Here is a 24,382-nt window from a genome sequence, read left to right on the forward strand (position 1 = left end):
TATATGTATATGTATATGTATATGTATATGTATATGTATATGTATATGTATATGTATATGTATATACTGTGAAATACAACGGTACCGTTAAGACAATTGAATTTTGGGAGGAGCACACAAGTGTGATACTGTCCAAGAAAAACTCGTTATAGAAAATAAAAGAATACTATTGAAGACTAGTGGTGACCGTTATTCGAATAAATCGCCATCAGCTTATTGTTCGAACACGATCACTGGTCTTTGCTTCGTGTCTACGTAATATATCACCATATACGCTTCAATGATCGTTAGTAAACAATGCCGATTTACTAAATCGTCGGTCCACCTAACTGATCGTGAGTGCACCACTTGGTGTGATTCGTTTTTTAATATTTTTGCAATTCGAATGAACAGAACTTGCGACATTTATTGGTCACTTAAGATCGATACAATCAAACCCGACGTTTTTCTAATGGAACTTGCATCAGCGTATCGCTAATTTCCAATGGAATAGTTGAATGTAATGACGGTAGGAACATACGAATAGTCGTAACCAAGTGTATCGTCGGATTTATTTTTGCTCAAGTCATGTCCACTCGAACGTTTCACTGTAATTGCAAATAATTACGAGTATTGCACATCTTTTGATGTTTACGCATATTATGTATATGTATATGTATGCATACATATATGTAGGTATCGAGTGATTCGGAACCATGGTGCTTATGAAAAATATTTAAAGTGCATAGTTAAATATATATGTATCGTTCATATACATATATAAATACTGTCCAAAATATGAATTTCGTAGCGATACATGTATGTCTAATAGTAATGTAGAACGAGTATGAAACTGATATGTCATAGAAACAGTAATATTGCATGTATCACAGTACCGTGATTAAAAGTTATTTTTGTCTTTCACCTTTTTCAACAATTGTTTCTGTCTTTGTTTCAGTTTCGCTTCGCTCTCGACCTATCATAATTTTCTTTCTTACATATTGCAAAAACCGTGTTTTAATTCAGGTGTCAGTTCAACAGTTTTTCATTTTCGATAGTACGTTAAAACTGGATGTGAAAATATAAGGGACGCACCTTTAATCCCTTATCAGTGAATCTTACGCGTTATACATTTTGCGTCTATGTAAGGTGAGCCAATGTATAAGCTTATCGTTTCGTTAACGGTTTCGGTATCTATGAATTCGATGAAAAGTATGCATTTAAATCTGTTTTTTCCAAGGAAAATTGTGAAAAAGAAATTAATGATGATTACGATATCGTTACGTATAAAATATTTAATGATGTTGGCGTGAATAACACCTTCGCGTAATTTGATCGTACGCGTGTATGTATAACGTCCAAGATTCACATAGGCGTGTATACATATATTACTCGTATCTTTCTTATTTGTTAAAAGAATAAGAATGAAATATCTTTTCCCGAAAATATTTCGTTATATTAATTCATTAGTAAATTCCTATTTTTAATTTCTAGATTGTCCGCAATCGCCTTTACAACTATCTAGATCTAGCCTGGGTACGAAACACAATAATTCCTTGTTAACCAATCGCCAAGTGTACTCGGCACCTTTCACGTACTCTCTTTCCATTTCGAGCCTGTTCTGTCGCGAAATTCGTACCGATGATTTCGCTGTATATCAAAAAGTATACATCTACAACTTTGTTTTAAGCGTGTCGACGCTAAAGATACGACGAAATTTAATCGTAAATTCTTATGAATTAGCATAGTATCCCTTTAATTTTTGGTCTCGCTTGTAACTTACGCCTAAATATTGTCTCGTTAGAAAACTAAATTTTCGTGTTACAAAGAAGCAAAGACACGCAAGAGCAAAGAACAAACATGTTTCGCCTGCTTTGGTGATAGATGCACTGAAATTGATATAATACGGAGAAGATTAGTATGATTCACTTGCATCGATTGACAAATGATGGGGTATTACTCAATAAAAAAACTTGAGCGCGACTTTAGTAGGAAGACTAAAAGTTTGTAAAGATCTTTGAAATATATACAATTTGAGTCGCGTAAAGTAAACGATTAATCGACGATTAATCGACGATTAACCAGTTAATAAATAATAGGGGAAGCTCAGTTTCGGCTTTGGCAGACTTATTTCTGGAATTTATTCGAACGATACGGTTAGAAAACCAAACCAACTTAACAGTGATAGAATATCGAGAGTGATAAGGGCAGGCATATAAGGATGATATTAAAATCGATAACTTGCTTTCGAAAATAGATATATGCAGAGCCCGTATTATTACGTATTATATCGATATGAACAATGAAAAGTCGACAATTGCTGACACGTTACTCTCTGTGTCCGTCGAGTCGTCGGAGTGAAAATATAATGTCGACTTTTAAATACAGAAACTCTGGTGTACAGTTACTTCTTCGTATCGTTCCAATTTAGTATATGCATCACAGAAACAAGTATCATTATTTTGTTCCTCGCTCTTGCTTCACACTTTCTTCGTGTACAGTTCCAAACAAATACTTTCTGTCCGTGACACTTGCACATTTTTACGTAAACTACGACAATTGCCCAATTGTAAACAATGAAATACGACTGTTTGAAACGTGATATTCGATAGCCAACCGTTCTATAAGAACGGCAAATCTCGTTTAAAGTCAGAAAGGCATTGTATAAAAAACAGAGAAAGGAAGAAAGAAGAAAACAAAATTGTATATTTAAGTATCGAAGCATTGTAAATAAAGTTTTACGTTATCTGTCCCTTGGTACATTAAACGTGCCTTCTTTTTGTCCGACAATAATTTACGAAATATGTATCTACATCCAGTTACGGAACAAGAAAAAAAATCTAAAGATTTATCATCTCGTGATGGTCGAAAGATTGCACAAGAAAGAGTAAAACGATTAAAACGTAATTTCGAAGGTTGTAAAAGTAAAACGTATCGTAAGAATCTATGTGAAAACGCGTATTAAAACGATCACGTATTGCAAACGATCCGTTGAATATTGAATGTAGATACGTAACGGTACGTATTCGCGTTTTAAATACATTTCCTCGAAAATACACTGACTCCACCTTACAAAGCGTCTTAAGCTCGTTTTAAAAACACCATCGTAGTGTAAATTTATAAAACAATTTGAATCTTAGAGGTAAAAAAGCAGTAATACGAGCGTATAATAACAAGTTAGTTTGTGTCGCTGACATCTTCTGCTTATTTATTATTTTTTAATTTTAGATATGTATGTACACATTCGACGGTTAAAACGAACCGTCGTTGATCAATTCCGTATTCCTTCATCTTCATCTTTACGTTTATCAGATCCTCGATCTAAAACAACATTAAGTACCTTAACCCCTCAAATCAATAGTTTTCATTTCACTTCGAACGAATGGATTATGTATAAACAGTTTTATGAAATAATATGACTAAATAGTACAACTTAAATCTAAACAGCTCGTGTAAATTAAAAATTAATATGCATATAATCCATAAGTTTGTTAAGTAAATTATATACAAATAAGTAACTTCTTCTCATATATGTAAAATATTACATCCTCTGTACAGTAATACTAATCACGCAAAATTATTCTGTACAATGAAATGATCTGAGGGGTTAATAACACCAGCCAGCCACGGCTGTCGAAATCACTTATTCGCTAACTAATAAACTTTCTATTCGTCCACCAATTATTTATTTAGCGGGCCACGATACGACAAATATTTGCATTTGCTACACCGATTCATTTATGGTCTCGCACCAATTACCGTAGATCACGTCTCTACGACAATGCATTCTGTACCGAAAAATTACGATCGATCAAGATCCGAAGCAAAATGACAAAGCAGCGAATTATTTTCGTTTCTTCCAGTACGAGTAATCATTGTTCTCACAGGCTTTCGTTTATTAATCAACAAATTTGGGAAACATTCAAATTACTCCGAGTTGCGGAGATCTTTCGTGAAAATTGAATAAATACTAAAAGATAATACATTAATATTATCTTATTCTCGCAGGAAAAGAAGATGCAAAATGTAATATGAAATTGATACAAAATTGATTATCCGGTGTCTAACCTCTGTAATATTGTAATATTGTATTACGAGGAACGAGAAATATATTTGAATACATACGAAAATTTCGATACGAATATGCATGTTTTCGGAAATATCGATTGTAGAAAATGACGATTATAATTAAAATGAAAGTATTCGTTGAATAAAATTATTCGAAAACGATAATCAATATAATCGACATAAATAAAAAAAAATGTAGCTTACCTCGCCCAAAGTGTGACGTGCTAGAATCTATAAAACAAACAAAAACATTGCAACCTTAACGGTATTACATCACAACCTAAACGAGTGAAAATAAATTGAAAAACAACCGTTGTAACGAGTCCATAAATAGAAAAATTGAAATTCTTGTATAACGTTTGAGCAAATAGGAGACCATAAATAAATAAATTTGTAACAAGTTTGTGTAATCGTACGACGTAAGGGCCCCCTGGTGGAATTTAGATTGATTTCCACTGCGGTTTGTGGGGACCCCCCCTTAAATGTCAGGGAGGTCCTCTAGGAACCCACAGCGCTTTGCTTTGCTCTTCGTCTACCGCGGACTTGACTTGTGTACATATGTACGCTACATTTACTCCGGCTGGAATTACAGCTAAAACAAATTTAAAAGAAATCCGGGGTAATGTAGCAAATACGTAGTAAGTTCAATACGATTTGAAAAGATAGATAAAATAACGTTTTCTTTTAACCTAGAAAAAATAGAACGTTACGTGAACAAATGTTAACTCACCAGAAATATAATGCCTATACTCGGCTTCGAATTTCAGTGCTTGTTCGTACATTTCTTTCGCAACCTTAGCGCTAACTTTATCGCTTGGATACCTCGAATCTTTTACTTCCTTGATTTGTTTGGTACTCTTGAATTTAATCAACAACACTATAGGATAGATCTGATGCCGATGGAGTCGCTCAATCGATGCAATCGATACATCCAAAATGCAATGAGTATTCTATAAGTAATCAAATAATTATTTCGATAAATCTTCGAGCAAGGGTAGTAAAAGAAAAATTTCAAAAAATTACGTAAGCTTTAGAGAATGTACTTTTAGTTAGTTAATCCCGTACGTCTACACGTGTTATATAAATACCGTTATCAATATTATGCACGACATTGAGTAAAAAAATACGTTACCTTCTCACAGATGTCCTTCACAGCTTGTACTGTAGTACACTCGAAATAGCTTCCTTTTTTTCTGTAGTCTACGTAAAGCGCGTCACGTAAACCTTGCTCAAGCGTCGATTGAGAACAATGCATAGCTTCTGCGAGACACCTAGTGAACTGTCCTGGAAATTCTTGTAAGAGTTTCGTCACCACGCATTCGCTTAACGGTCCAATAATTAGCACCGGTCTTAAAGCTGGATCTATAGAAAAATGAAACCATTGATTGATTAAGCTACTTTATTACTTTATAAAGTTTATCAAGTGTTTCGTAGCCGTTAAGTCGACAGGTTTACATCGGTTGCACATATATGTATGCAACCAGAGTGACTTCGTCTTTTTAGTACTTACAATCCAATCTTTCGACACGTTGGTAGCTGGCTGGCAGAGTTTCCTCGTTTAACGTTCCACTGTCGCTATACCAACCCAAATTTACTCCAGTTAGATGCGATAACTCTTTACTGTCCCTGCTAGAAGAGCGTTGATGTTTCTTTCGACGGAAAAAGCTTCTTCTGGCACTGGTACTACCTCGTCTAGTCGTATCTGTTTCCAAATCGCCCAATGAACGCCGTAAAAGCAACTCTTCTTCGACTCTAAAAGTACAATAAAAAAGCATACAATAAAAGCATGGAATAGCTCAACAATACGTGTTGTTCATCGACGATATTTCACCATGTTAGACTTACTTGAATTTGCTCGGAATTATTCCGCAAGTTTGTCTTCTGCCGGTATGATCGACTATCCAAGCCCTCCAATGACCCGGAGTACCATTGAACATGGTATTGTCGACGTATAAAATATCATCCTTGTTAAACCTAAGTTGTAGGCTGTCTCCTACTTCGCCTACCCGATCGAACATTGCTTTCACGTAAAAACTGTCTCCTGGTTTATCTTTCACTTCGTTATACCTTTCGGGTACGTATTGAGCGATCAGCGTCACTTTATCCGCTGGCCTAGCCAATTCCAAAGCTGCTTGTTCCGCGGTCGCCTGTCGGAGATCTACACCGTTGTACTCTAGAATACGATCACCGGTCCGGAGCCCTGCCTCTTCCGCAAGGCAACCTGGTTGCACCGAATGTACGAATATTCCGACCCCGTTACCACCCACGAGCGAAATGCCTAGATTCGAGCACTTTCTGGTCTCGATGAACAGATACCTCGGCTCGCTCGGCGGTGGACTCTTACGACTTTGATCCTCTTGCGTTGGACTTCTTACGGTAGCATTTTGTCGTTGCAACGTGGTCGCTGCTTGATTGAGCTGGGCGCGTGTCAGAGTGTTTGCGGTAACACGCAAGGTATCGAGAGTTGCCGAATTACGCATACCGTCCAAAGTGGCTGAACTACGAAGTTCAGGCTTCCTAATATTGATATCCAACGACGCCGATGCTCTGATTTCCCGTTCTCTCTCTTGCGTGCCTCGTATTTCCAAAGAAGCCGAGTTTCTTATATCTCGTTCTCGAATCGTACGAGGAGGTTCCAAGGTATTCTTTGTCTCGCGCATAATGTTCAAGGTATTCGAAGTATCACGCGTTGTACTCAAGTTAGTCGAAGCATCGCGTTCTGGTTCGGAGCTCTCCAACGGCTCGATGGTTGGTTTTCTAGAAGCTTCGGGACTATTGCAAGGTGTTGGCGATCCGCTACGACTACCACCCTCGGCGCCACCAGCATCCGACGAACTCGAGGAAGCGGTTCCTTCTAATTCGTTGTATTCTAACGAGGGAAACGCAATGTGTGTATCTATGTATACATATATACGTACATGTATGTATATGTATATGTATACGTATACGTATATGTATACGTTAGGTTGCGTGTTGCGTTGTGAAAAGAAACCATGCAATATTTAAGGATCACATTTAACAAAAAAGAAAAAGAAAACAAAGTAGAAGAAGAATGGAAAAATGTTACAATGTGCATGTCGTAATATGTAGAGATAGAAAAGTATTACTACTCGGTCTAATAAAACACTGTACTTACTGTCTGGACTATACTGCACCAGCATCGTAATGGAATTACCGCACTGACGCAACACGTTGGCGGCAAGTTGATAAGTAGCGCTTCTCATGTTGATGCCGCAAACTTCGAGCAACTGATCGCCGATTTGCAAACCAACTTGAGAGGCTAAACTGTGTTCGCTGACGGTCGAAACGAATACACCACCGCTCTCCAAGCAAGAAATCTGTATACCTAGGGGCTCGACCGATTTGTCTATGTGAACTCTGCGAAGTTCTCCGGGTGCCGGCCTATGTTGGGAGTAACAATAATCTGGCATGCTGGACCGTTTATTGGCGGTGCCGCTTCCTCTGACAGTTCCACCAGAGCTAGTTCCGGCTCCGGTACCCGGGCTAAGCACTTCCACGTGGAATGTTGGCATCGGGCTGCCTCTTTCCGAAGTCCTTTCTATACTGCCGGTGGACAATTTACCCACGCTGCTTTTCGACGTAACACTAGGATTTGACGGTATTCGAAAACGTTGATTTTCCTTTTTTCTAGGGAACGTTCCACCTTCGTAGCCATGCGTGTAGGCCGGTACGTCGTATGCGGTTGCGATCGGTGGAGCGCGAGATTTGTGATAATGCAAATCTACGGAGGGTGTGTGCAAATGCCCGAATCCTGTTTGCGGGCCGGGGCTATACGAAGGTTCGAAACAGTAAGATCGTGCATCGGGAAGTCCTATCGACTCCCCAGATTGTGCAGACGGCAAAGACGGCGGGGAAGGGTATCTCGAAGGTAAAGAGTTCTGTTGATGGGGATGCGGATGCGAATGCGTATAGGGAGGAAATGAAAAATTACCAGTTAACTGCTGCCTCGTGCCGCTGGTCGACGAAGTTGACGATCCGGCCCCGGAATAAAGTTGAGATTGCGCTCTATTATGCTGTAATGTTTCTACTTGGTTCTCGTTGCTAGGGATATACTTTTGCGCCCTCTTCTTCGAGAAATATTCTACATCTTTCCCCGTATTAGCCGACTTTACGGAAAAGTCGATACTAGTTTCGGACGGTGTTAACGTAGAACCGAGTCTACTTTCCGTGTTCTCGAATTCGCTTGTCGGTTTCTTATCTATCGGGATATCTTTGAACTGCACCACTGGAGTAAAAGATTTCTGACTAAATAACTGTCCAGTCTTAAGGAAATTTGGTAATGGTTTTTCGATTGACTTATAAACTGTATGCCGATTGTTGACATTCGAAAAATTTGTTAAGGGAATAGGATTAGAAATACGATTATTATGACTCTCTATATACTTGGGCGGTTGATTAAGGAGCACGCTTAAAGGCAACCTCTCTTTCATTTTATGCGGATGTAAAATAGTACCGGTACCGTTTTGGATCAGAGGCCCGCCTTTGGCTTTCGGCCACGTACCTCCATTTTTCTCAATTTTCTCGGTTCCGCGTCGCTTACTTCGTTTCAGTACTCCGTTATTCGCTTTCTTGTGATAACTCTCTATCACCGAATCTAATTCCGCAATCGCATCTTGTTCTTGCTCGAAAGTGTTTGGACTCGAGTTACGGTGCCGTTTCTTCTTTTCTTCTCGATCCTTGCTGTGCTTACGTCCTCGTACTATATCGATCTTCTCTAGTATATTATCCCAAGCATTGCTAATACCGCTCGGTTTATCGCTGCTAATCGACTTTGATTCTTTGTAAACGCTTCTATCACCAAAATTCGAGGCAAGATATCGCCTTTCGGAATCGTCCGAAGCAGCTTTCAACATCAATCTTTCTTGCTCCGTTTGCGAACAACTGTTTACCATTTTTTGTTTCTCCGTGCCAAAACTACCATCGATGGTCATGGTTTCGGAACTAGTCGCGGAAGGCAACGGTATTCCTTTCAAGGTCGTTATAGTTAACACATCCGTACTCGTGTCATTCAAAATTACCATCGCTTCGTGACTCGAATTGATACCTTCCATTGCTTTGCTATTTATCTAAACAAGGAATTATTTAATTAATTAATTAATTAATTAATTATGTTAATTGATTAATCGATTGATTTGCATTATACTATAAGAAAGAATATAATTTATCCACGTAAAACGTACATTTAAAACTCTATCTCCAACGGCAAGGTTACCATCCTTGGCAGCTAAACTACCGGGAGATATCTTTGAGATATACACTCCGAGTTCCAACAAAATTCCATGAGGAACCGAGCCGACGGGTAATTGCGTTGTCCTTAACGATCTTCTAGTTACGCGTCGTCGTCTTATCGTTAGCGTAGCTGGCCCCACCGAGCAGGTACGCAACGTTTCCATGATTAGACGCGTAGAAACAGATGTACAATCAACGTTATTTACTCGCATGATGCAATCGTTAACTCTCAACTTGCCGTCGACGGCGCTACCCGATGTAACTTGGGCAACGTAAATCCCTGTATCGTTCGGATAATACGGATTGTCGCGACCTCCGACCAACGTTAGTCCCAAGTCACGGTCCGAATCCAGACAGAGCCGGCCTAGATCGAAGTGAACAGTAAGAATTTCCCAATCGTTCGCATCGGTATCGATAGCGGAATCGTGAGCGTGCGTTAACCCTTGCACGAATTGACTTGCCCGTAACCCATGATCGCCGGATTCTATCTTTTCCTTGAGATCCTTCAATTCTTTCGATGCTTCATTCCGTTGCTTTTTAATGTCGTCGGAATCACGTAAAGCACCCGCTAAATCCGATACCGCACGATCCCGTTCTTTTCTTAATCTATCACACAAAGTTCGAATACTTTCTCTCTCTAAGACTATCTTATCTCGTTCACTGAAAGCCCAATCTCTTCTTCGTTTCGACACTTCCGCTTCTTGGAGAGCTTCTTCGAGTTCCGTTTGTAATTTATCTACGGATTTTCGGAGTTTATCCAACTCCAAGTTCGCTTGATCCAAGTTATCCATACGCTCTTTGTCCCGTTTCGCGTAATCTACCGCGTTATTTTCCCTTTCCGCTTCTTTGTTCGAATTATCCCGTTCGCGATTATAAGAATGTAATTCCATACGATTTTTGTAATCTCTGTTGGACCCTTCGGAATAATCACCGAACTTCTGACGTAGCTCGTTACACTGTTTCAAAGCTTCGTCCCGATCTAGCAAGGCGGATGAAATTTCTCTTCGTAAAGTTTCAATTTGATAGGATAAAGCTTTTTTCTAAAAATAAAACAAGTGGGTATTAAAACACAGAACGTTAACTTAAAAATAGTACGTATAGTAGCAAGTAATATAGAGTATATAAATAACTAAAAACCAATATAAAACATATACATATATAATAAATATAATAATAGTATTACCTCGTCCATAAGTTGTTTATTCTGGTTTTCTATATGTGTGATTTTTGTGTACGCTTGTGTGAGATCGTCTCCAAGTTTTTCCATTTCCTTATGCACCGTATCTCGTTCACCCATAATCAAACTGTATTCTTGTAAAGCAGCGTTTCTTTCTTCTGTCAATCGTTTCATATCTTTGCTAGCTTTCATACGTAGCACCATCGCATGATTGATTTCCTTTACCGCTTCCTCGTGTTGCTGCTGTACTTTAGATAGGGCTTCGCGATAGTCGTTCCTTTCCCTTAACGCGATGTCCCATTGCCTGATCGCAGCGGTACATTGTTGTTTCAAACCATTGCGTTCACGAACCGCACTATTACGCTCTTGAATAACATCGTCGTACTGTTTCTTTAATCTAGCAGCTTCTTCTTGAGATAATTCCAACTACACGACAAAGTTTCCTTACATTACGCACATACTTTATATGCTACTCATCCCGCTTTTAAAAAATACATACGGAAAATTACCGTAATTAATATTGCACACTTGCCTTGTTAACAGCCGACGAATGCGATGAAATTAAATCATCGTACCGTTTCCTAAGAGCATCGTACTCGTCTTTAACTGCTTCATACTTTCGAAGTGCGGATAAATAATGTTGATTCATAGTGTCGCTATTACTAGCATCGGAAACAAGAACTTCTTGATTCTGACACCGTAATTCGGACACTTCCTTCTGCAACGCTTGAACCTCCCGGTCAAGACGTTGCTTATCGTTTACTAGATCTCCATATTTCCCACGCAGTGCGGTGCTCTCCTGCGCCGTTGCCTCCAACTGATTCATGACTGGTATGTGTTGTCCTCTGTAGTATTCCAATTCCTTCATAGTATGTTCACACCTGAATTTTAAATCGTTTGGTTAAACGTGTATGAACTTTCAGGATAGATATGGTTTTACTTGGAAGATCCAACACAATAGCACAACCAAAAAAGCAATACCAGTTTAAAAAAAACCAGGACAAACCGTCTTATATTATCGGAGTGCTTATGCCTAAGTAGCTGAAGCTGATGCATGGCTTGATCGCATTGAGCTTGCAAACCTTCGTAATCGCTACGACATTCAGGACCACCAATGGGACTTCCGACACTGCCATAGCCTCCGCTATCTCTTTCTGCATGCCGCACATGCAAATTATGTTCAACAATGCAAATTGCGAAATAATAAACTTAACCCAGTGAAAAATATAAAAGCTAAATCAGAGTATATATAATATTGATTGGTGCATTAGAATAAAAATAAACTTTACTTAACATTTGTGCGCTAACTAATATTTGAATCTTTTGTTGTGCATATTAAATACACATCTTATCTTACATGAAAACACAGAAAACACTAACAAAACTTACAAACTACCACAAATAAATAACTAACTTTTTTTCTTCCAAATAAATTCTATACATTTTTGTATATTTCTTTTTAGAAATGTTCTTACCCATATTGAGTGCCCCATCTGCAAGAAAAAATGAAGAATAATTTAATCATGTATGAAACTAAAATACCATTATAAACATGAAAATGGAATTACTATATTTGTACAATGTGCAGTGTGTTGTTACACATGATGAAACAACATACGCGAATGTCTTGCTAGCTTTCACCAGGAAAGAAACTCTGTGTCGCGCATGTAAGCATCATGATTCATAGTTTTTCGCAAAGTGAAATTGCAAGTGCTATTTAAAACACAGTATACAATTCGATTAATGAAAAAAGTGCAATAATATGAATTTGTCTCATGGTTTAGAAATTTTTCATTTAGATAGCAATTTAAAATTACTTTTTGACATTTACATTTTATGAAACGAAATGCTGTTCCATGCAATAATATTAGTTACATATAAGGAAACACCAACATTTATATAAACATATCAATTTTCATCTTTGCTAATGGAAAAACTATGAGCATCTTTGTCAAATTTCTTTCATATTAACGGTCGAATCTTGTTTAATACCTTTGAATTTAAGAGGTCAAACTCTATACTTTAATTTACATAGACATTATACAATTGACAGAAACATATGTCAAAAGATTAGATAAAAAAAAGTAAAAAGTGTACTCACCACTACTTCCAGCACTATCCAAGGAAGATGCACCAGAAGCCATGCTCTTGATTCACCGAGGATCTACCACAAATACTTCTCTAGCAAGGTACGTGCTAGGTATTGCCTGGAAAGTATCCATGCGCTGTACTTCACGGAACACTGAACCCTTTGTGAATTACTAAGAAGTAGCCTTCGGGATGACATTATGGCTATGGTCTAAACGGTGCATGGCGCTCATCAGAGGGATGCAACAGTGCACCTGGCACACATGCACACAGAGTAGCTCTTACTCCAATACATACACGTGCCTCGTAATATCGAGACTTTTCATGCATCACTGTTTTCCGCGCGGTTACTGATACGGGAGAAACAACGGGTGGACGTATGTTTTCTGAATGGACGTAATAAATTAATCTACGTTTTGCTGATGTGTCTCAATCTTTGAGATCGCGTCGCATCCGTTTCTTTTATCCCTGTCAACAAGCGAGGTTATCGATCCCCGTTTAACAGTGACATAGAACAGTAACGATCACCGGTTCAGCTCATTGCCTAACAAATTGAAAACTCGTTATCACTGTAGAAAAAAAGGAGCCAACAAGCCTTTCAGCGGGTGATCTCGATCGCGCACCTCTTTAGATAATCCATTAACTTGCTCGACAACACTAAAATCGATGCAATTTTCACTGACTTTGACAGTTCTAATCGCTGCAAACTCCGCACCGTTCATCCCGAAGCGACTAATGTCCTGATATTAACGATAATTGATCGCTCACCTGCTGCACCAACGGACCTGACAATTAGCCATTTTCATTCCGCCACTACAGTCAAGTCAAGTCTGTTTCGCATTGTCGATAATAAACATACTTCGTGGACGAGGTTCTTGTTCTTGCTGACCGTTGCGGCGCTGCTGCTGCTATCCTTGAAGAATGAGTCGATTATGCAGTTTCGGAAAGATCAACACAGACCTCAACTATCTACTTGGTATTCTCAAATCCTATTTTAAACAATGCTGGATTCTTCTATAGACCACTTTTCAAACTTCACACTTTACCCTTGACCACTTTGATTGATACACGACAATTTTTAGCCAATTCTAACAATAAACTAATATTAAATGATACCTCGACGAGGAATCCAACCCACTGACATGTTCGTGTCTGTATTCACATAAACTGAAACATTACGTTAAATAATAAATTTTTAACTATATAAAAACCACAATATGATCTTAAAACATATTAAAATTAAGTTGAAATAAAGTTTTACGACTTTTCATTCTTTTTACAGAAACTTTAGCCTAGCGGCACCATCTAGAGAAAAAAGGCCCAAGTTTGTAGTGAAAATAGTTCTCAGAGTTTCTATAAGATGGCGCCACTGATACTTTTTAGTCAATTATTTCTTATTTTTCTTAGAAATGTATAATTAATACGATTCTTTGCTTTATAATACTACAATATATCAATTCAATTATCATTTTTATTCATAGTAATTTAAGGTAGCAATAATTATCGATCCTTTAGTTAGCGGCACCATCTAAAAAAAACAGTATGAACTATTTTCACTAAAAACTTGGGTGTTTAACCACGGATGGCGCTACTGGTAGTAAACCATTCTCCATCTAGCGACAACAGTGACAACTATCTTCGCTACAAACTTGGACGTTTTGCAGTCGAGGATTCTGATCGAACCACGAACCCACGAACCTTCGAAAATTAGTTCGTTCTCGACCGCGATTTTTCGCGTCATCCATTTTTTTGTATGGATGCATATGTACATATGTGTATTTATTAAAGTCCATGGGCCTTACGCCCATATTGCACCAATCATGTACATTATGTCTTTCATTACATGCTGTTCCTTCATCTAGATATATCCTGTTTTATAGGCTATATAAAGTTTTCACAACATATGTAATTGTACTTGTATAAAATTGTTTAAAATTATTTGTAATATATAAAGTATGTAATCCCATAATACATAACCGTGAATATTACATGTATGATCAGTCGCGATATCATTTGACCATGAAACGGAACGCAGGTACATACAAGGTGTCCCAAAAGTCGGGGAGGAGCCGGAAATGGGGGGTAGCTGAGACGATTCTGAACAACAATTTCCTTTGCAAAAATGTCGGATGGGGCTTCGTTAAGGAGATATTAAGAGAAAACCCCGACCAATCAGAGCGCGCGTAGACCGTTCGAGCGGCCGCGGTAGCGAAGGCTACGCACTAAGCGGCAGCGTCAATGTCCTTCGATGCACGTCTCAGCTACCCCCCATTTCCGGCTCCTCCCCGACTTTTGGGACACCCTGTATATGTACGTATATAATACTGGTACCATGAATAAATCGTCTGACTGGGGGACTTTGTGAAAAATGGCAGCGACCAATCAGAATCGGGCAATGTTATTTCGTGACTCCTATTAGAAAATCCCTAGTTTTTATTTAACTAAACAAATGCAGCAAATAGTTAATAGTAAATATTTAAATGTAATTCGTTAGACTAGCGTTTAATAAATTGGAAAAGATAAAGTTACTCTTAATTAGATATAAATTTCGCGGAAATTATTTTACCAATCATAGGAAAAATTCCGACGATACTTTACTTGAACGCCATCTGACAAAGTGTTTGATACTTGGACTCGGTGACTGTTACGTCAGCCATTGAATACCCTGAATTTAAGCCCTGAGCCCTGACGAACTCAGTGGTTACACATCGATCGAAGCGTTTATTCACGGTCAGACTACAGACTTTTGCGATCTAATACTCTGTTCGTGCGAGTGCCACTTAAATTAGGTAAGTATGATTTTCACCTTTTTCAAAAGCGTTTGAAATTATCAATCGATACGATCATTATTTTCGTTAAAAGTTCTCCTTAGGTGAAAATTTGTTAAGTTTATGTGAATTTTTATATGAAATATCTAGGAATTTTAGTATACATGGCGTTTCCAGCACGTGTAATTGACTCACAATCCTTGGGAACCCATATTTAATGTCGTTGCATATTCTTCTAATAAAATTTCTATTAGACACATTGCATATTTTATTTAAATATAAAGTATTAAGTGTTACGTAATATTACTATCCTTGAGCTAGTACTCTATTATTACACTCATTATACTTTCGTTACTGAGAACATCTAAATTTTTATATGAAATTGTGTCTTATTCTAAATGCAAATATTCGAGGTATGAAACGAAAAAATTAGTGTTAAATAATCGCAATATAAATTGCATGTGTATACGTAGGTGCGTTTTCTTTCTTAGGAATACCCTTTTTGATTTTGTTTTTTTTTTTAAACATATTATCAATTGTTGCGTGATCTTACGCAAAGTTAAGAGAATTCAATTATCGTTCCGTATTAATGTAATCAATTTAAGAAAATTTCGTCGCAATTTCATTTCATAATTAATTTCGTTTAATTAATATAGCGGATATCGAGAGAGGGAAAGTACATAGGTATTCTTTTGTTCGATTAGATTGGATTAAGATTATTCTTTTTCTACTTTGTGCATGTATGGAGATACAATAGTCTGTTTGACCTTTGAGTAAATAATAGTTCCGTCAATGTCATCGTGTCAATGTCGAAAATACGTTTATACGTTCGACGGAAAATACAAAGTTTATTGCATGTTTCATACATTTGTATGGTTAAATCAATTATTTTACCATTCTATCGTTTTGTACGTTATGCACATTCTGGCGGGCACGTGCAGATCGAAAAATGTCAAGTATTTCCGTAACCCGTCTAGTGCGTCTTTCAATTGATCGTGTATTACACTTTATTATTTAAAGAGTTTAATATGTAACCGTTTTTTTATGTGTACATACATGTAAATTTCTTGAACAATGATATTACGAAACGGACAAATTTGTTGACGCGTTTTACGCAAGTTATGTAATAAAGGAGAAACATAAATGCGAATTGAATTTTTGAAAATTGATACTTTTCTGATGCAACATTAAAGATATTGATAATGATTATTCCATATTGTATATTGCATATTGCATTACGTATTAATATTTGGAAATCGTTTCTTAGACTAACTCAGAATGGGTGTTCCCGCCGGCGATCCAGAGAAAGGAAAGAAGGTAGGAATTAAAAAACCGAAATATGATTTTAAAAATATAAAACGATTTCGATCGTCTTTCTACTTAACGTTTCATTTCTACCGAATGTTCATTAGCCAAGTAACATATGAACGGATACGCGGGAAATTTCGATCTCGTGACGTTCGTATACGAAGTGAATACGTAATACGCGGAAGAGACGTCATTTATACGTTTCTCGATAACGTTAATCTATGGGTTTATTCCAAGTTTTTGCTTTATACCGATAATCATAATCAACTCTGTATTAATCTTTGATATGGTTATCGTCTATATTACTTTTATCAGAATACCAATTAAAGTATGGTATTTGTATTTTAAACGCAATATTTTGTTTTAGCTTTTCGTACAAAGGTGTGCTCAATGCCATACAATCGAAGCTGGTGGTAAACACAAAGTAGGACCAAATCTACATGGAATAATGGGTAGGAAAACTGGGCAGGCCCCGGGTTATAGTTACACGGATGCCAACAAAGCAAAAGGTATTATATTCTTATCAAAATATTAATATAAATTTTAATCCTGTAATTATACCTTTGACATTCTTGTTACACGGAATATGTATTATTTTAGGCATTACTTGGAGCAAGGATACATTATTTGAATACCTGGAAAATCCAAAGAAGTATATCCCTGGTACAAAGATGGTGTTTGCCGGATTGAAGAAACCGCAGGAACGAGGTGATCTAATCGCGTACATCGAACAAGCTTCGAAGTAAAGTTGACACCCGTCGGAGATGACAAAGCACGCTAGACGTGTCCAGTGGGTGTCGCAGAGGAATCTAGTACTATTATCATCTCAAACCTCGTGGACATCTCGCTACGTCTCACTCGACTCATTCATTTATGCTCCCATATCTGGTACTCAAGTGTTTGCAAAGTCTGAATAGTGACAAATTATTGTTATTGATTGTAAGTAGGTATATCATGTAATTACATGCATTGACAAGAGTCCGACTAGAACTGGCTAGAACTGGCTCTGGCCCTCTATCGTTCAAGATATTCTGGTGCTTGCTTGTGATGGCTGAGCCATACATAGATCATGCACCATATTTATTTGCGATTAAATACTGTTTGAATCTTTAGACAGATTGTTAATTTGTAATGCAATAACCTGAAAATACAGACTCAACAGTAAGTTTACAATAGTCTTTTCTTTCTATATGAACCAATGACAAATTGTTGACAACTGAAAGCAGTTATAAATTACCAAGAAACAATAAACAAACGTAAATATTGCGTTTTAAATTTGTCAATTTTATAATATTCGATTACTCGAATTAACATATCAATTATGAAAGATAATAATAAATTTAATCGATTAAAACTTTACTTGGAATATTTCAAACTAAAATGTCACATTTGGAATCGTATTTATTTAAATCGTTTACCGCAAATTAGTTTGATAAGAACGAGGAAGGATGTGGTTGAAAAATGGCCGGAAGTAACGTCTTGACCGGGGTTTTATTCGATCTTTTAACAAAAATATCGCATTTTAATTCGACAGCTTGTAGAAACGCGTTCGTTTACATAAAAATTTTAATAGATTCTCGGATCAAAATGAAAAATAGTTCCGATTCTTTCGAAAAATTGACGCCAAGCGATGATAACTGTATAGTGAGAAGCAAAAACAACTCTTTGAGACTCCGGTTAGTTCGAGTTTTTAGTTCTGGAAATTTGAAAAGTCCGGAAAGTCCGTCGAGTATTTCAAGTCCTGATCATAGCAGTCCGTCTGTAAAAACCAGATATTCATGGCAATTGGCTTCGTCTAGTGCAGAGTGTCGCAAATCGTGTTCATCAAAAAGTGGTGTTTCGCTATCGTTTTCAAAATCAACAAATGTCAGTTTGGAAAATTCACCAAAAAGTCTGTTCGGTCCGCAAAACCTATGTTCTTCGACATGGTATGTCAGTGAAAGGTAAGTCCCTTACAATTTATCATTTCAGTCTACAAGGCCAAAGAAAAACAAGCAACTCTAACCTGTAGCCAATCTGTTTTATATTTGTAACGCAGTAATAATATTTTGTGTATTCTTATTCTCAACATACACGCACTTGTAAATACTTGCGTAAACTACTTGTTCGACTGTTTGGAAAATCTCTAATATACACGACACTTTGCTCCAACACTGACATTGCCTTGACCGCGATCGTGTTATGTTTCGAAATGCCTTTTAAAGCAGAGGCACGTGTGTTGAGAGACGTTTACGAAACGACATGCTTAATCTATATATGCGCAAATGTTTCTTCAGTTTTAGTATCCGATGGATAAATATGAAATAGCCTTCGAAAGTTATTAGATGTGATAATATAAGATATACATACATATGTATGTATCAAGTTTTAGAACGAAGAAGCAAATAGGTACGGTAAAATCTCGATGTAGCGGTCTATTTGGAGGACAGGAAGGTTACGAAGCCATAAAGTAGACAAGTAGTGTATAAAAAATGTTTTCGCGATAGTAACGATACTAGTCGTTATCGGCGTCCAGACTGATAATGAAATAATTTGTTGAAAAAGTTCCGATAGCTAAGCTTGAATCACATCCAGGAACATTCTCTTCAGCACCAACTCTGATATACATACATTGATTGACATGACAGACACAGTGACACAATCTACCGTATCGAGAATGTCACGTAACCTATTTGTAAATAACACGGTAGAAAAACTGAAGAACATATATAATAACTTGGGACCGTTAAATTTTAAATAAATTCATCGAATGGAGGTATTTTGAAATGATACTTGAAAGTTGGAAGTGGAAACTGGAAGCTTGCTCGCATCGGTGAGAAATGGAAAATGAGGAAAATGGGGAAAATGGGGAAAATGGCGATGGATGATGGGTCGATGTAGCGCCGGCGCAGCACTGCGGTCTGTGGTACACAACCAAGAAGACTAGTATGTTCCTCATCCCCACCAACTCTCTTCATCGTGAAAACGATCGCGCGATGTGTACCCACTACCCACTACCCACTACCCGCTACCCACTTCCCTATCCCAGCCGCTTATACCAGAGCGAGAAGCGAGGAGCCTCTCTGGTTCTCTCTTTGTCTCTTTCTGTTTCTATCTTACTTGTTGTCTCTATCTCTTGTCGCACGAATGCACTTGGTCGTGCTCCGCAGAACGCTACACGAACACGAAGCACGAAGCGCCTCGAACCAGTATAGAACGGTTAGCAGCAAAGTACACCCGTTTTCGCGTTTACCTCCTCGCGAGGGATTAGGAATTGAATAAAAAGCCGCACAGGTACGTACCAAACAACCCGACTACCGATCGCGTATAGCAGTTGCTTATCCATTGATTATCAGAATTCGTAACTAGTAGTTGTTTGCATCGTTGTGCGGTAGATTGTACAAGGAGTGGATAACGAGTGTGATCGATGACAGTGACAACTAAAACTGCCCGCGCTTTTGCGATCTTTCGGAATTAACGCGAAACGATTCGGCGCGTTTAAAACGCGTACAGGCCCTTGAAACGTTTCGACGGCTCCAAATCGTGACAGTTTGAGAAAAATCCAAAATCCTGCATCTACTTTTACTATTGTTTTTTACGAGAAAGGTTCGGTCACAGAATGTTGCAGTTTCGACAGAGAGTCGATCAAACTTTCAACGATTTCCATGTTTGTCTTTCGCGACGTTTTCTGTCAAACGCTGCATCGTGATTTCTAATCGAAATAAATGTCGCCCTAACGTGTTACACACGCCTTGTTTCGTTTTATATCGAACGCGGACAATTTCCCCAATTTCTTTTCTTAAACGGTGGCTTTCGAAGGGCTCGAGGATGGTTTCGAGCAAAGAGCATGATTTAGGCCAGAGTGCCTCCTACGTATGCAGTAGGTATACACACGTACACGGTACCACGATCGCGCATACTCAACCATTTATATCATATCTCTATTCTGTATCTATACTTATTTGTAGCCTGCATCATCGGGCAAAAAGTAGGTCTAGGGAATCAGCTGACCGAAAGAGGCGCGTGCGCTTCGCTAAAACCAGAACACATTTGAAACGCCCACTGTACTTGTACCTACTCTCGGAATCCCGGAAAGAGTCCTCGAAACGCGGCCACTGATAAACTCCTCGAAAACTAACTTTTTCTTTAATCGATGACACGATCGCATCTGTACACGCGCGCGCGTACGTACGTATATCGACACGCTATTATATTTAGACGCAGGTCGTGCATGTCTGATTTATATACCGATTCACACATTATATACTTTACACGAAACAATTTTAAAAAAGTTTTACCTCGAGATATGGTCTAAACAAAGCAGAAAACGGTAATATACATGTATAGTTTACATACCGTAACATGGATACAATGGATAAAAGCAGGCCTGACAAATTTGTCGGTTACGCGAATTGTTCGACGGTTATGTCAGAGCTCTTTTTGCATCACACGCGTAATGGATCTTCAACCATGACCGAGTAAGCGCTTAGCGCGAACAAACATAGCCAAGGTCGATATGACATTCACGGAAAATGTACGTGGATTTTATAACTATAAATTTTACCTACCTAGAATACTCTACGTGTTTCACGAACTGTAAGAGATTGTCAAACAAGTAGTGCTTCTCCTTTTATTCGTGCGAATCTCTCTAATTGTAAGCAGCTTTCAGATTGTCTTAAACAAAAGAGGATTAGCCAGTGAAAGGAATTTCTCTGTTTGTCGTGAGAAAAAAAGTAACGCGGTGATACATGGGAAAATCCCATTAAAGCCATAATAAAAGGCAACCGTAAGCGGTAAATATTATCGGCAATATTCGACATTGCACGATAATATTGACCGTGTATGATGTGGTTACCTCGAGGTCATAAGTGAGGTCCCAATGTACGCGTGTCTAGCGAATTCACGTAACTCGAGGACTCGCTGTGTTATGAAACGTATCAAATGTATATATGAAGCTACATATTACGAGTGATCAAATGTAATACTTTTGAGCGGTAGCTTACACGTGAATCTACCGGGCAAAGATACGGAGATTGTTCCAAAGCGATGTCCGCGATGCGAGAAAAATTCGTTTTCGCGATAACGATATCGTCGATCATTATTTTACGCGATAAGAAATATCGACCAACGGTAAAGTAATCTTTTAAAAAAATATCGATCGTTCAATTCCTATTCGCTATATGTTGGTTTTGTTCGTTACATACATGTATTATTATTCGATTGAAATTTTGCCCATCTCTGTCTGCAGCGTGTGGACTTTTGCCAGTTGGAGCTTCTCCAAAGGTTAATGCTGACAAACAGGCTATGGATTGTTGTACGCACGAGAAAGCCGGACATTGCATCGCGTCGGGTCAATTTAATAATTAAATTATTTCCCCAATTCTCAGCGATGCGCACGTTTGATGTCACTGTCGTTGAATTATAAAAGATAAACTGTGGGAAAATTGATTGGATTAATCGATTGATCGTTTCGTTGATTTAGTAATGAAGTACTCGCCGCAGCAGCAACAGCTAAAGGAAAGGAAGTCGGAGAGCGACGTGTGTTCTATCGAGGCGACGCCAACGCCGAAACGTGGAGAGCGTCGCCGATCTATGTCGATGTCGATGGATTGCAGGATCCCGTCGAGCCCGTCGCCCTCGACATCGGCGTCGGCGAGACGCGCGATTTGTCGTTCACCGTCGACGGGGATGTTTGCTTGGATGCGAGTTTTTCGGCTGGCGACGATGCTGCACCAGGTCGGCTGCTAGAGCCCGAGTACAACGGAGCGTCTTTTGTGTCGCTGTAATAGATGTATTTAACGAATTCAAAATTAAAGGACCGTACACGTGTGTGTTGCGCTCTTCCCGCGCCTGCACATATGCAACCACGTTGTCCGCGTATTTGAATGCACGGCCACACTCACACGTGTACAGGTGCATTCGACGACCTTTTCCTCTTGGTCGTAATTTACCTATACATAGGGTGGTCGGTTCGTAACGTAGGAACGACCGACGATAGCTGAATTATAGTGCGTTACGCGATTACGTGTTGATAATCACGGGCGTCGTACTGGCTACGTTCACGCCAACTATGTAGAGACGATGTTGATCGTTAATTGTTAATCGTTTATCGTTTATCGTTTATCGTACGTATGTTTTTAGCATACATTCGTCTCGATGAATATGTGCCCGCGAGTAAGCACTGTTGGTATGTTGTATCTGCAGCCAAAAGCGACGCCAACGGTGGCCCGCCTTTAAGGGAAAGCGACGGCTCTTATATTTCCAATCAGAATGAAAAGATCGGCAAATCGTCGACGTTTCTCGCTCATAGAAACGTCTCGATCTTATTCGAGGGCACAGATGTAACGGCCGACTAACGCACGCGTGCACATCGTTACATAAAACGCAAGTCCCGGATTCCAGCTAATCGATTGGTCGCTTGCGAATTATTAATTAGCGCGCAAGCCTCGAAATCGGAGGTAATTCGTTGCAACGGTGGTGATCCATTCATCCAACCCCTCGAAGCTCCTGTTCTCTTTCGGTTACATCGTACAGACGGGTTACGTGTGCACGCGTGTACGACCGACTCCCATAACAGTACAGTCTTTTAGCTTGTACGCGAATAGCGATAATGGTAAGGATATAACGTGGTGCTATGTTCGAAACATTCCTTGAATATCACACTCCCTTTCGAATCTTTGCGTTCAATTGTTACTCGTTACTATGATTTTTTTCCTCTCTCCCCCCCCTCTCTCTCTCTCTCTCTCTCCCTATCGACTTTTACTTTTCTATGCATGTATTTCATTCAAGAGTAAAAGTAAACTCAAGTATCGACTATTTCCGTAAAAAGATAATCGCACCTTTGCTCAGACTTTTTTTTTAACCGCGAATCGTTCTCTCGACCATTTGCATTCTACCGGGATTGGCATTGGGGTCTCTACAGCGTCACCAATTTTCATTTCATACGCGACACGATAAAATTTCGTGTTACTCGGATTACAAAGAGTCAAAGGGCATATCTTTATTCTCATTCCACGAAAGAACTGAAACACGTGTATTGAAAGATACACAACTGTTCGACATTTATTTTATCTTTGCGATCGTTGCCTGACACCGAGGCATGCGAAATCGCACGCGCGCGCTTCAGGTATCTACAATCTACGAATTTACATCCGATTTCAACACCTATTTATCGTGGAATCAACGTCACGATCCGACAGTGTTACGAGTATCGATCGATATATTTTACGACTACGCCAAATAAATCGACAAATAAATCCAATATTTGCTTTTAACGGGCGATTTACTGTTTTCATTCGCCAATCCCAAAGAATTCCCGAAAAGTTTCCGTTAACATGAAATTATGGTGGAGCTGCGACCAGGGTTTCAAGAAATGCATTATTCCTCGAGTAACGAAAGAATATCGTTCGTAACGTACATGTGTTTGAATACTACTGTCGCACGATGATCGATTCCAACAAATCCGTGGACAAAATTGTAAATGGAAGGTATAAAGAATAAAACATAATATTTCAACGAGAAACAACAGTTTGAATAAGAAATTTCTGTTACCTTTCTGGCAATTTTTGCGAACCGAGTTATCGAGAGAATCGTGTAATTGTGTAATCGAGTAACACGTATGAATCATTTACGGAATCATTCTCTCTCTCTTCTCACTAATACTTTCTCAGAAACTTTAGTGAAAAAACAATGTTTTCTGATCAGTTTTTGTCACATTTTGGAAATTATTTGCACGCAATAAACTATTTAGGAAAGAAATCACTTG

General features: G+C 38.6%; 3 protein-coding genes across 7 annotated transcripts; 2 read left to right on the forward strand and 1 right to left on the reverse strand.

Moving 5' to 3' along the window:
- Positions 1-1,378: 1,378 nt before the first annotated feature.
- On the reverse strand, positions 1,379-13,801 carry LOC128890261 (disks large homolog 5). Of its 5 annotated transcripts, XM_054148585.1 has the most exons (14): positions 13,679-13,801; positions 13,331-13,475; positions 12,576-12,681; positions 11,950-11,967; positions 11,481-11,628; positions 11,007-11,355; positions 10,481-10,900; positions 9,249-10,337; positions 7,184-9,134; positions 5,893-6,916; positions 5,558-5,799; positions 5,180-5,409; positions 4,778-4,997; positions 1,379-4,639 (listed from the first exon to the last, which is right to left on the reverse strand). In XM_054148585.1, exons 3-14 carry the CDS (start codon positions 12,616-12,618, stop codon positions 4,533-4,535), a joined length of 5,841 nt encoding a protein of 1,946 aa, XP_054004560.1. In that variant the 5' UTR covers positions 12,619-12,681; positions 13,331-13,475; positions 13,679-13,801; the 3' UTR covers positions 1,379-4,532. The 5 variants fall into 5 exon arrangements, with proteins under 5 accessions (XP_054004560.1, XP_054004563.1, XP_054004561.1 ...); XM_054148588.1 differs by lacking the exons at positions 13,331-13,475; positions 13,679-13,801 and having other exon boundaries at positions 7,184-8,293; positions 8,570-9,134; positions 12,576-13,320; XM_054148586.1 differs by lacking the exons at positions 13,331-13,475; positions 13,679-13,801 and adding an exon at positions 13,186-13,287 and having other exon boundaries at positions 12,576-13,106.
- Positions 13,802-15,211: 1,410 nt separating this feature from the next.
- LOC128890275 (cytochrome c) lies at positions 15,212-17,811 on the forward strand. Its single transcript, XM_054148611.1, has 4 exons — positions 15,212-15,351; positions 16,598-16,647; positions 17,006-17,147; positions 17,239-17,811. The coding sequence occupies exons 2-4, from the start codon at positions 16,609-16,611 to the stop codon at positions 17,382-17,384; spliced, it is 327 nt and encodes a 108-aa protein (XP_054004586.1). The 5' UTR covers positions 15,212-15,351; positions 16,598-16,608; the 3' UTR covers positions 17,385-17,811.
- A 742-nt stretch (positions 17,812-18,553) lies between these two features.
- LOC128890274 (uncharacterized) lies at positions 18,554-23,896 on the forward strand. Its single transcript, XM_054148610.1, has 2 exons — positions 18,554-18,581; positions 22,100-23,896. Exons 1-2 carry the CDS (start codon positions 18,569-18,571, stop codon positions 22,363-22,365), a joined length of 279 nt encoding a protein of 92 aa, XP_054004585.1. The 5' UTR covers positions 18,554-18,568; the 3' UTR covers positions 22,366-23,896.
- The last annotated feature ends 486 nt before the right edge of the window (positions 23,897-24,382 follow it).

Source organism: Hylaeus anthracinus, unplaced genomic scaffold, assembly GCF_026225885.1.
Source record: "Hylaeus anthracinus isolate JK02 unplaced genomic scaffold, UHH_iyHylAnth1.0_haploid 12000, whole genome shotgun sequence".
Classification (NCBI taxonomy): Eukaryota; Metazoa; Arthropoda; class Insecta; order Hymenoptera; family Colletidae; genus Hylaeus; species Hylaeus anthracinus.

Excerpts from the sequence above, each read along its gene's own strand:
- LOC128890261 (XM_054148585.1), bottom strand. The coding sequence starts at position 12,618 with ATGGCTTCTGGTGCATCTTCCTTGGATAGTGCTGGAAGTAGTG. Across the intron at positions 10,901-11,006 it reads ATTCGTCGGCTGTTAACAAG|TTGGAATTATCTCAAGAAGA; the intron begins GCAAGTGTGCAA and ends TTTGTCGTGTAG. Across the intron at positions 10,338-10,480 it reads ATAAACAACTTATGGACGAG|AAAAAAGCTTTATCCTATCA; the intron begins GTAATACTATTA and ends TTTTATTTTTAG.
- LOC128890275 (XM_054148611.1), top strand. The coding sequence starts at position 16,609 with ATGGGTGTTCCCGCCGGCGATCCAGAGAAAGGAAAGAAG. Across the intron at positions 16,648-17,005 it reads ATCCAGAGAAAGGAAAGAAG|CTTTTCGTACAAAGGTGTGC; the intron begins GTAGGAATTAAA and ends ATTTTGTTTTAG. Across the intron at positions 17,148-17,238 it reads GGATGCCAACAAAGCAAAAG|GCATTACTTGGAGCAAGGAT; the intron begins GTATTATATTCT and ends GTATTATTTTAG.